General features: G+C 46.7%; 2 protein-coding genes across 5 annotated transcripts; one reads left to right on the plus strand and one right to left on the minus strand.

The window, feature by feature from the left end:
- Positions 1–182: 182 nt before the first annotated feature.
- Positions 183–5,743, minus strand: si:ch211-250n8.1 (uncharacterized). 4 transcript variants are annotated; one of them, XM_018660194.2, is made up of 16 exons: positions 5,648–5,743; positions 3,827–4,009; positions 3,400–3,507; positions 3,201–3,276; positions 2,925–3,081; positions 2,760–2,805; positions 2,588–2,646; positions 2,452–2,487; positions 2,275–2,327; positions 2,051–2,183; positions 1,057–1,272; positions 931–976; positions 772–837; positions 618–677; positions 444–529; positions 183–317 (listed from the first exon to the last, which is right to left on the minus strand). In XM_018660194.2, the coding sequence occupies exons 2-13, from the start codon at positions 3,861–3,863 to the stop codon at positions 776–778; spliced, it is 1,029 nt and encodes a 342-aa protein (XP_018515710.1). In that variant the 5' UTR covers positions 3,864–4,009; positions 5,648–5,743; the 3' UTR covers positions 183–317; positions 444–529; positions 618–677; positions 772–775. The 4 variants fall into 4 exon arrangements, with proteins under 4 accessions (XP_018515710.1, XP_018515709.1, XP_018515711.1 ...); XM_018660193.2 differs by having other exon boundaries at positions 3,827–4,041; positions 5,648–5,741; XM_018660195.2 differs by having other exon boundaries at positions 3,827–4,001; positions 5,648–5,729.
- Positions 5,744–5,767: 24 nt separating this feature from the next.
- Positions 5,768–10,982, plus strand: zgc:194990 (uncharacterized protein LOC568410 homolog). Its single transcript, XM_018660192.2, has 10 exons — positions 5,768–5,910; positions 7,504–7,595; positions 7,700–7,798; positions 7,884–7,991; positions 8,080–8,238; positions 8,414–8,554; positions 8,828–8,879; positions 9,117–9,143; positions 9,603–9,629; positions 9,722–10,982. Exons 2-10 carry the CDS (start codon positions 7,533–7,535, stop codon positions 10,279–10,281), a joined length of 1,236 nt encoding a protein of 411 aa, XP_018515708.1. The 5' UTR covers positions 5,768–5,910; positions 7,504–7,532; the 3' UTR covers positions 10,282–10,982.
- The last annotated feature ends 10 nt before the right edge of the window (positions 10,983–10,992 follow it).

Below are 10,992 nucleotides of genomic sequence, written 5' to 3' on the forward strand. Positions count from 1 at the left end.
TGCTTGAAGCCAGTAGCTGTAGGGAGAGAAAACATTTGTTTTATGTCTTATTATTGGTTGAGTTAATAACTCGTTAACAGTTATGAGCTCTTATATAACATCTCACCTATACGGCAGACGATATCCTCACACTCCTTGATGTTGCTGGCTCTGAGTGCCACACAGCAGAAGCCTGTTGACTGGGGGGTTTCTGGGGAGTCTCTGTGAACAGAGCCAATCACATGCTCAGCTGACATCTGGTCCAGCCAATGACAACAAAGCTGTGTAGGCTTGGATGTTGCATCACCACATGTCTCTATGGAGGGGAGTGACCTCAACTACAGCAGGATGTGTGGTGGATGGACAACAGAAACATCCCTGATCGTTATTGTTTTCCTGGCATCTATAGGGAAATCAATGACAATTTGATGCACGTGTGCTTGGTTTGTAAATTAGAGACTTACGCCACACAGAAAGCAAATATTGTGTAGTCTGGTTGGCCGAATCTTCCTACACATGAAATCTCTGGGTAGTGGTGCTCAAACAGCTCCTGTGTAAATAAGATGAGAGGGGTCAGTCCAGCAGCCAGAGACAGAGCCAAACACTGAATAATCCTGACATCTCATGCATCCACTCACCAGTTTGCTGCTTCTTTCTGTGCATGTCAAGTGTGTTTCCTTCATGTCTAAGAGCACCTCCTGCAGGACAGATTACACTCATTGAGCACATGATGTTTTGTTAAGCAGAACATGACTGAATCCATTCTGTGTGGCCTCAGGTGGGGTTTATTACCTTGCTAGGCTGGTTTTTCTGCAGCACCTGTGGGATTGCTTGCTGCAGCACCTCCTTGCCTCCAAACTAAGAGAAAGTAAGAGAAGATATCACATGGCTTAGCACATGTATACACACAATTATGAGTGTAAATCTAATTAAACACAAGCGATTATTTACCATCCCGATGTTTGCTTTTCCTAAGAACTGCACAATGTACACAATCCTGTAGAGGAGAGCAGGTTAGTGTCTCTGTGAACTGTTCAAAAAGTTGTTTATCTTTGAGGATGAGGTGACCAACTTTACCTTCCCTCTTTGAGACACTGTGACGGGTGAAGGCCTCTGGTCCTGGGGGGCCGGCTGTAGGGAGGTGGCAAGACCAAGCTGCAGCATGGGGTTCTCCGTCCTCAGGGCTCGCAGGAGTTTGATAAGGGGCCGATACACCGTCCCGTCATGGGCTCTCCATCGTATAACGTGGATAGACAGGGGGCAGCCCTTCAGTCGTGACAGAACCACACCTGCCTGGAAAAACACAGGAAATGTGTTTTTGTAGGTTTTTAAATTATGCAAATGATTGTAGAGTTTGTCAAAGGTGTGACTGACCAGTGTCTCACCCTCATGACCCTAACAGAGCTGCAGTTTAAATATTAAAAATATATTGTTTGCTTGTTTTTTTCCTCAGCATTACAGTAAAATGTGTCCAGCTTACTGTTTGCAGTCTGAGCCTGTTTGGAATTAACTTTTGGTTTTATCGCACCTTCAGGTGGGGTCATGTTTACCATGTTAATAAGAAGAGTCCTGTGCACACACACAGGCGTTTTCAGTTCAGAGCTCTGCTCAGGTCAGGTGCAGCTATTCTGGGACTTGCGTAATGTCACCAAACAGCAAACCAAACTTGTTCACACAAGACATTCTGAAGAAGGAAAGAAGGAGAGATACAGGTGTAAATGACTAAAACAATGACAACTGAATTCTGCTTCAGTTTCAGGGTCCTGGTTCCTGAATCATTGTAAATGTTGTTAGTACCACCTGTGTTTTTCCTACTGGAACCTGCAGGACATGAAAGGTAATTAGGTTCAGTTGTACTTAACGAGCTCCAGCTGGTGCACTGTCTAATCAGCTCAGTTCAAAGCTCAGTTCACTGCACACAGTTTGCTGTACATTCTGTGATGGTCAGACATCAGCATTTTCCTCAAAACATTCATCACACACCAGGTGTTAAATGTTATTTAAAGCAGCACTGAACTGGCACAAAGACAGAGACCGATCATGTCTGTGAAATCAATCTTTTTTTTTCTACCTGTCCACACTTTGAATTCCTCAGCGACGTCCCGTTGATTTCATCAATAATGTCACCGGGACAGATGAACTTGTCGACGTCAGCCTGACCTCCAGGCATCAGGTCGAGGACAAAGACACGCCCACTGAGATACCTTAGAGACAGACACAGTCAGTTCAGATGTAAGCGTTAGCAGACACACACATTAATACAATTTTTTTTTATGTCGAGTGGAAGACACAAACCTCAAAACCATCCCAACTTCCCGACAGGGCACCACTTCATATATTTCACACACCTAAAAATATCAACAGACCGTCGCTCACACTCTGCTCAGTCCAAAGTTCTCAACACTACTAAAGCCATAATGATACTGTTGTGATGCAGCAATGAACTACTGAACAACAATCACTGTTTCTCACCGGTAGGAGCCAACTCTCATCCAGAAAACTACAATTCTGCAATAAAGGAGCAGAGGTGGTTGTCAGTGTGGAGTCAGAGGGAGTAGCGGAACTCAGTTCCAGCTTTTCCTGGCATAAAGAGAGGAGTTGTACTGACCTCCATGTCCAGTTTGAACTCCATGTGAGAGAGGACGAGCAGCAGCGACATGAAAGGCTCTGCAAGAGGAAGAACAGTGGTGTTGATGTTTGATGCCAAATGGCAGTGGTGACAAGAATTTCCTCTGATTTTTGTGGATGGAAACAATCACATCAAGTAGAAAAAGCCTCACCCACAAATTCCTCATTCCTGAGAATTGATAAAGCCGGGCTGTACCACTGCAAGGGGGGGGGGGGACAGTACGAGGAGACCAGTTTACTGAGATGTCATGGATGTATTTTGATGGACATTCATCAGTATCTAAATATAGGAGATGTGTCTGGTGCATGTATCTGACCTCCAGGATTCTGGGTGTGTGCAGCAGGTGTGTGATGAACTGTGACAGGGTCTTGCGGCTGAGGGCCAGTCTGAGCAGGTAGCGGCCCCGGCCCTGAGCTGAGAGCAGCTTCCTGCAAACTCTGGTCTGCTCCACTGCCAACGACAGAGCAGACAGCCTGTGCACACACACACACACACACACACACACAGTGAGAATGAGTGCTAGTGTCAGTGTATAGTTATGACAATGTTACGTTACAGTCCCTATCAGTTCATCTAAGCAGGATGATGTTACCTGCCACAGGCATCTTGTTGAGGAAGTTGTTCGAAGCACTGCCAGTAGTCTCTCTGCACCAGGCTGAGAACTGGCTCTGAGAAAGGAAGCAACAACTGTAAAGACACAGCAACTGCACTTACTGTCATTATTTATTTATCATTATTATTACCATTTTATAGTAGTTTTTACTACTATAAAATTCATTATTCATACTGACGCTGGAGCCCCTTCCTGAGGACCAGTTCAAGAAGCTCACAGCAAGAGGCGAGGTGAGGGTTGGTGTCTGTCACTGTCTCTCCATCTGACTGCAGGTTTAGGACACACACTGAGGAGGGAGGGGGGAAACCCACAAAATTAACTGTAGATCTGGTTTAAGTCAAAAACAACACACTGGTTTTACATGCAACCTGTGCTGTCATCGCCATTTCACACATCAACACTGTTAGAGAAGAGGCAGCGCACAGGATAAACGGTCTGGCAGGGGATGTTTATGTGTTCATGCTTTTCAGAGTGTCTGAAAAAACCCAAATATTCAAAGCAGAAACACGCTGTTTGTTTTAATGAGGCGTAAAACCATCTGCCTCTAAAACTGATATTATGATCCAATAATCACGCCCCCGTGTGAGTCTGCTGTTGATCCTTACCTTTCAGGGTGCCGAGGAGAGGGTCTCTGGGTGCCATGTTGAGGTACCAGCTGTGATCCGCGACAGTCTTGATCAGAGACGCACCGAGGAGCGTCCTGTCATTTACGCGGAGTTACACGCGCTGTAATCACACTTCCGCGTAGCCTACCTAACATACCGAGACACCTTCCCATTCCTGGAGAGCTGTGACACAGGCAGACAGAGGGGGAGGACAGCTGGAACAGAAATTAGTATTTGAAACAAACGCCACATATAAAACGATCGACCGAGGCCACCTACTGGCTGTGTGGGCTTAGAGATGTGCATGAAATTAAATACACCGGGATATGAGGTGTTTATATTGGCTATCTATAGTGACATCTGCTGTTCTGCCTCCCAGCATAAAAACGCCATGCTGCCTTCAAAGACTCCGTGTAGACTGGTGACTCATTTCCAGAGGCCGTTTAATGTGGTTAATATTCCTCTAAAAATGATATTTAAAAAAGAATAATCCAGTGACTTATAGTGTGAAATAACCCAATGTTGTTATATAGACTTATACTTTTAATATAAAAAATTACATATATAAAGAAAACCATTTCTAAACATCATACGGTTGATTACATTTTTATTAATAATTGTATTAATTTGATTGTATTAAAAGTGACACATAATAATTCAGTTTTAGTTTTAAAATTCTAAAAACTTTGCCCTATTTTCCAACGCTGAATAGCACAACACAATGTTAGCACGAGAGTTATTGAGCAGTTAAGGTGTCTGTGTAAAGCAAAGTCAGAAATTTGTCTCTAAACACATTAGTTATGTCAAAAAAATAATTCCTGAAAACACGTATAAAGTCTGTAAACTCTGTGTTAGTATATTATGGAGTTAACCCTTTTACAGTTTTTCATTAGTTTCATTCTCAGGATTTTATGGGCGGATGTAAAATGGCGGCTTGATGACGCACTGGAGCCAGCACTCAGAATAACCCCACCCCTGACACTGTAACCGTTAGCGTTAGCATCAGCGCGCCTCCCGTCAAGCCGTTGTAGGTTTTTGCTAGCTAGCTATGTCGTCGTCCCGCGAATGCCTCTCCCCTGGATGTCAGAGTTTGCAGAACAGCTCGGTCGTTGCCTTATTTAAATTTCCAAAGCCACTAAGAGGAGGTGGATGAAGTGACCATTTCCCTCCGGTTAGTTATCCAAAGTTTCATCGGAGACGACCGGAATCCATCGATAATCCGCTGTCACTTTTGAATGAGGCTGAACCAATCCGTGCCCCCGCCACCCCACCCCACCCCACCCTACTCCACCCACCTGTCCCACCGACTTTGCTCGCTATCTGTGTGTGTGTCTACTCTGGTGGCTCAAACATGAACGTCTGTACAACTACAAGGCTGCTAGTATCTGCTTTACATGGTGCTAACGGTGCTAGCAGGGTGCTAATAAGGTGCTAACGGTCACTGCAGCGTTAGAGTGGGCGTGGTTTCAGCGCCTTCAACGACATATTCACCGACTTTTTTTTAACCATTCAAATTTAGCTTGGTAGTTGATAGCAAAGTTTTCTTTTCACGGACTTCAACATTACCTTAAACTGTTTTTTACTTACGGCTGCGGTTTTTTAAGCTCAGTCAAATGAACAAAAAACAAATTCAATATACAAAACAGAAGGTGAGACTACTCAACATCGGCCGCCCACACTGAGTCTGGTTCTACTCCACATTTCCGCCTCTTAAAGTGAAGTTTTTCCGTGTCATTGTCGCCTTAGTGCTCGCTCATGGTGACGGTCTAGGCCTGCTCTGTATGAAACAACTTCTTACATGAATAAAACTGACTTCACTACCTTAAGAACCGGGAGAGCGCCTCTGTGGTGTCCTCGAAGCAACGGCGACCTCTCGCGACTCCTCCCTCGCGCTGCAGCTCGGTGAACGCGGTGGTGTAGATAAAGAGCGCGCGCTCCGGTTCCTGCCGCAGTTGTGGAGTGGATGAAGCGGTGCGTCTCTGAAGGATGGCGGAGTACTAATAAATCAGCCCGAGTTCGTCGAAAACAGCAGAGAGGAGCTGCGCAAAGTTACCGTACCTGCAGGAAAATTCTCCCGTAACAAGGTAAGACTTAATTTTTCACTGTAACCGTCGATTTTGGTGGAGAAAATGAGCTGAACTGTGCCGCTGCCGAGGGCGTAATTAAATAAAATAATTTGCCTGATAGTGATTGTTGTGCATCTTTCCAGATTTGAGGCCATTTAAATGGGTTTTCCTGTTTTATATTGCGGAATAAACATTTCAAACAGATAGATTTTGTTTACGGAAGGCTGTAAAGAATAAACAAAGAAGCATATCGATGCATTTTACTGTTTTTCAGTAATTCTAAAATAACATCTCTCCTCTTTGTTGGGGTTTTTGTGCGCGGTGAATCACAGTCTGTCTGTTTCGATGCAGGCAGAGGTTGGTTCTGTCACTCCCAATATAGACACACACTACCTGGGTTTGTAGCTACAGCAGCGGCCCCGGTGCTAATCCTGGATTTCCTATAATCTTCCAGCTCCTCTCCACCACATACAGCTCTCCTGCCACCTACACGCGCACTGCCAAAAATAAAACCTCCATCCAAACCAGGAGCCAACATGGAGTCACAGCGCCTCAGTTTCACAGAGGAGTCGTGCAGGAGGGGTACAGCACCCCTCCTTTATTTACTCTGAGATGCATTCACGTTCACCCACACTCTGTGTGATGAGTTAACAGGACGGCACGTGTCTGTGGGCTAAAGTTTACATGCACCTGTGTGGACATGTGGACATTTCTATTGACTAGCGTCTGACTGACTTATTGATGGGAGTGAAACCTCATCACAGGGTGTGTTTGTGATCAGTGCACACATGGATTAAATAGTTAAATCCACAGTTTCCTCACAGATTATTCTTCACTGAGAGATAAACTCAGTGTTGAAGTTTAATGCAGCTTTTGTTTCCTCTCACTCCTGCGATCATATCTGCTCTCCAGCCTTAAAAGGAGTTAACAGCAGCTTCCTCTTGGCTCAGCTGCCACCTCTATATCACACAAAGCACAGCAAATCCCCTCAGAGCATCAAACTGGCGTGCAGGGGGGGGGGACTGCTGAATCAACAGCAAACTGGTCCAACGTTCCCCCGCACCCTCCGCAGTGTTCAGTGTTTTTTTGTTTTTTTTTAACTGCTCTGTGCTGCTGCTGTCTCAGATCTCCTTGGGAATAAATTTTCCAATTTCAAGGCAGTGATGGAGATGCATCGAGCGACCCACGCACTCCAGGAAATCCTGTTACTGTGCAATATTTTCAGCCCCGTCCCACATTGTTTCTGTGTTTGCCGCCCACTCTGTGGTTTTGTGAGTGTGTGTGGAGTAGGTGGGCAGTCTCATCTATCAGTGTGTGGGTCCTCTCTCCTCCTCCTCCTCTTATAATGATAGCTCAGAGTGCCTAATAATGAGCTCTCAGTGGACTTTGAGTGCAGAGCTGCGATGAAAGTTCTGCAGTGCTTTTTTCTCTCCACGCTCACATATACAGATTTTTTTTTTTTTTTTTTTTTTTGCCTCGGCTCATAAATGACCAATTTCTGCTCTCTCATCGATTTGTGTGGGCGACAGGAGCCCAGTCAGCTGCAGCTCTGCTCCAGCACTTGACAGAGTAAGTGCCAGCGCGCTAAAGCTTTTTATTATCGTACCACAGGGCATCGGCCTCGCTCTCCAGCTGCCAGCATGATGAAGGACTGCCTGCAGTTCCTTATCGAGCCGGCCAAAAAGCTCAAGATCCGACTCAAGGTGCGGCTCCACGTCTCTGTATTTGCTGAATTTGTACACCTCTCTCTCTCTCTGTGAAATGTTCCTCCATGTTCATTTTTCTTTTTATCTTCTTTTTGCTGCAGGAGTCTCGTAAGCGAGTCAGGCTCGAGAAGAAGGAGCCGCTGCTGGAAAGTCAGTTATTTATTATGGAGTTAGCTCGAGAACTCAACAAAATCTGCCAGGTAAGCTCTCCTCCTCCTCCTCCTCCTCCTCCTCCTCCTCCTCCTCCTCTCATCAGTCACTCATTCTTCTCTGCCTTTACCCCAGAGGTCAAACATCCTGGGCCACATCTGGACCAGCGAGGACATCTGGCCAGCCAGCGTGTGTCGCGACTTTATCGTGGAGTGGGCTGCGGTTTTGGAGAAGAGAGTCCAGGTACAGTGTAGCGTAGGTGCTGCTTGTGTTTACCCACCGAGCGACTTTGTGTTTTCTTGGCGCTCAAACGTCCGTGTGTCCCGTTCAGCCGAGGATCATCCCGTCTGACTTCCAGTACGAGAGGCCGGAGAAGAAGGACTGGAAGGGTCACCTCCTCTGCATGCTGGAGGCGGGAGGGGAGTGCGACATGGGACCACACAAGAGGGTCATCATGGACTGGACCCGGGAGATTAAAAGCAGACCTCAGGTCAGTATACGACCCAGCCCGTTCCCTCGGCCGCTGGGTGGCTGCTCGGTGATTAAAGTCTGACCCAGTTCCGTCCTCGCGTCTGATAAAGATGATTAAGCTAAACCCTGCCCTTCACAGTCACCTGTCATAACTCTAATATCCTGGAGACTCAGTGTGATTCTCGTGTTTGCAGCCGACCGTGTGGCCAGGTGAGCCCGTGCTCATGATGCTGGACGACCTGGAGTTCCAGTGGAAGAGGGGCCGTCTCCCCAACCTGCTCCCCGCCATGGAGCTCGTCCTGCTGGCCGTGCTGAACGCAGACAGCCCCGTCAAGGTCTGCAGCATTTTCCCCCCCGATTAGACTGTGTTGAACATTTGTTTTTGTTCCTGGTGACCATGAACGCCTCGTGCTAATTGAGTTTAATTGAAAACTGATGGTGTCAGTTCAGTAAAGAGTGTGAAGCCTGATGTATGGATGCTACACGACACCCAGCCACGCTAATCTCTTTATCTCTTTGTTCACCTCACCTTGGCCTGCTTTGTCTTTACATTACCGTCTGTGTGTGTGTGTGTGTGTGTGTGTGTGTGTGTGTGTGTGTGTGTGTAGGAGGACGTGACTAAGCAGTGGCTGGTGGCGAAGCAGAGGAGCCAGAGGATCGGTGAGTAAAGAGCAGTGATGATAAATGAGTCGTTGAGTCTTAAAGATGCGACTGTAACGTGTGAACTGACGTTGATTAAAACAGTATTGACTTAATCAGCCTGTTTAGCAGCAGTGAAACTTGATGACTCATTTCCAGGAAAACTAATCAGTATTGATAAGTGATTAAAGGATGGAGCATGAAAGCAGTGTGCTGATTGTCTCTTGTTAATCACAGTGATCACTTTCCTTCTTTCAGACGCTGTCCGCTACATCCCCCACAGCGGTGAGTGGAAACCCGGAGTATCGTTGACACTTTGAAATGAAATCACTGCAGAGCTGCAGATTATTTTCATTCTTGATTAATCTGTCGACTGAGGAGGAAGCGACTCAGGCGTTCGACTGGAAATTCTAGCGGCAGTAAAAATGTCAAAAAGGGTGTAAGTCACCTGATTTCTCAGGTGGCTTTGAAGGCAACAGGAACGAGCTGTAAACGCAGCATTAGCATATTATCACTTCATAAAGTTAATGAAGTTGCTCTCATTAGCATTTATCTGGAGTCGTGTCTCTGGAAGTTTTCCTTTGGTCACAGAAAACCTCAGTGGTGTTAATGTGAGCTGCAGAGTTTGGTGATAATTCTCTGTGGGTTTGTCACTTGTGACCTTTTTCACATCACACACACTCATTTCATCTGTTGTTAATATAAAACTATTGATTAAAACCCGTCTCCTCTTTTCCTCTGCAGTGTGGAACTGGATCTGTGATGCAGCAGGTATGAAAACTCTTTGCAGTAAAATCACATAAAGAAGAATCTCCTCTTTTCTTTCCTTCGTCTGATTTTATTTCCGCTCTGCGACTCCACAGAGGACGTGACTCTGGACTCGGACTCAGCCAACCCAGACCTGATCATCTCCAGCGATGAAAAACGGATGCGTTGCGGCCTGGAGCGCCGCGAGGTCCCATGGTGCCGGAGGCGCTTCGACGGCTGGTGGTGCGCCGCGGGCCAGGAGGGCTACGCCTCCGGACGTCACTACTGGGAGGTGGAGGTGGGCGAGCGGGACTGGCGGCTGGGGGTGGCGAAGGCGTCGGCCGTGAGGCAGGGCTTCCGCTCGCTCAACACAGACACGGGCTACCTGACCCTGCGTCTGGAGCGGGGCACCGATCTGAAAGCCCTGACGGTGCCCGCCACGCCGCTGTCGCAGAGCTTGGCGCCCAGGAAAGTCGGGGTGTACCTGGACTATGAGCAGGGCCAGCTGTCCTTCTACGACGTGGAGAAGCGCTCTCACCTGTACACCTTCAACGAGAAGTTCACAGAGGAACTGTACCCCGTGTTCGGGACTGTGGAGGTGGTCAAAGACCTGGCCATCAGGCCCGCGGACGTCAGACAGCCGTGCCTCTGCCCCGGGCCCTGCCTCTGGAACTGAACTGCTTCTAACACACATCACTTCTCAGTCCTGATCCTCAGCGGCCGACAGAGTCTGTGCTTTTCCTCTGGTCAGTTGTTTAGTGAGTCGTGCTGGTTCTAGATTCAAAGTCTTTCTGCCGGTTGCCTCGTGAGGTCAGGAACAAGAACCGCCATCATTCTGCATTACACTTTGTGTTACTCGGCCTTCATGGAGACGTACAGTGTTTGACTCTTTGTATTGTAAAGATGACTATTTTAATGCTGTCAGGTTAAAACCTCAAAAGCCAACAGCCTTGTTTTTAGCTGAACGACGTGTTTTTTTTTCACTGTCCAATAAGATTTGAAGGGATTTAGGAATCCACATATTTCTTTTATTTAAAGGTTTTCACTCCATAACAACAATATGGTTTTTGGTCTCATTTTTTATGACTAACTTCAGTAATGTTATAAAAGCATGAAGGCGCTGTGCGACCAGCTACTTAGAGCCTCTGTGCAGTAACAGTGCAGCTGATGAGGGCTTGCTAACATGTGCAGGCAGATAATTAAAGACCAGGTTGACGCATGTTAAGAGTTAATTCTCACTCTGTTTGCTTCTTTGTTTCAAGCGTTCGTCAGGCATGAGCTTGTGTTTGCAGCTGTGTTTCTGTTAATGCGTACAATATATAAAGATGTTTTCTTTTTTCCTCCTCCCTAACGTCAATAAATGAAGTGTAAATGCTCCTTCTTGTCT

This window comes from Lates calcarifer, linkage group LG8, assembly GCF_001640805.2.
Source record: "Lates calcarifer isolate ASB-BC8 linkage group LG8, TLL_Latcal_v3, whole genome shotgun sequence".
Lineage (NCBI taxonomy): Eukaryota > Metazoa > Chordata > Actinopteri > Centropomidae > Lates > Lates calcarifer.

What these genes read in the sequence shown, in the direction of transcription:
- si:ch211-250n8.1 (XM_018660194.2), bottom strand. Translation starts at nt 3,863, where the DNA reads ATGGCACCCAGAGACCCTCTCCTCGGCACCCTGAAAG. An exon ending in CCTCAGGAAGGGGCTCCAGC is followed by an intron (nt 3,277 to 3,399) that starts GTCAGTATGAAT and finishes TTCCTTTCTCAG; the next exon opens with AGCCAGTTCTCAGCCTGGTG. An exon ending in AGTTCAAACTGGACATGGAG is followed by an intron (nt 2,488 to 2,587) that starts GTCAGTACAACT and finishes CCTTTATTGCAG; the next exon opens with AATTGTAGTTTTCTGGATGA.
- zgc:194990 (XM_018660192.2), top strand. Translation starts at nt 7,533, where the DNA reads ATGATGAAGGACTGCCTGCAGTTCCTTATCGAGCCGGCCAAAAAGCTC. An exon ending in TTTTGGAGAAGAGAGTCCAG is followed by an intron (nt 7,992 to 8,079) that starts GTACAGTGTAGC and finishes TGTCCCGTTCAG; the next exon opens with CCGAGGATCATCCCGTCTGA. An exon ending in GCAGAGGAGCCAGAGGATCG is followed by an intron (nt 8,880 to 9,116) that starts GTGAGTAAAGAG and finishes TCCTTCTTTCAG; the next exon opens with ACGCTGTCCGCTACATCCCC.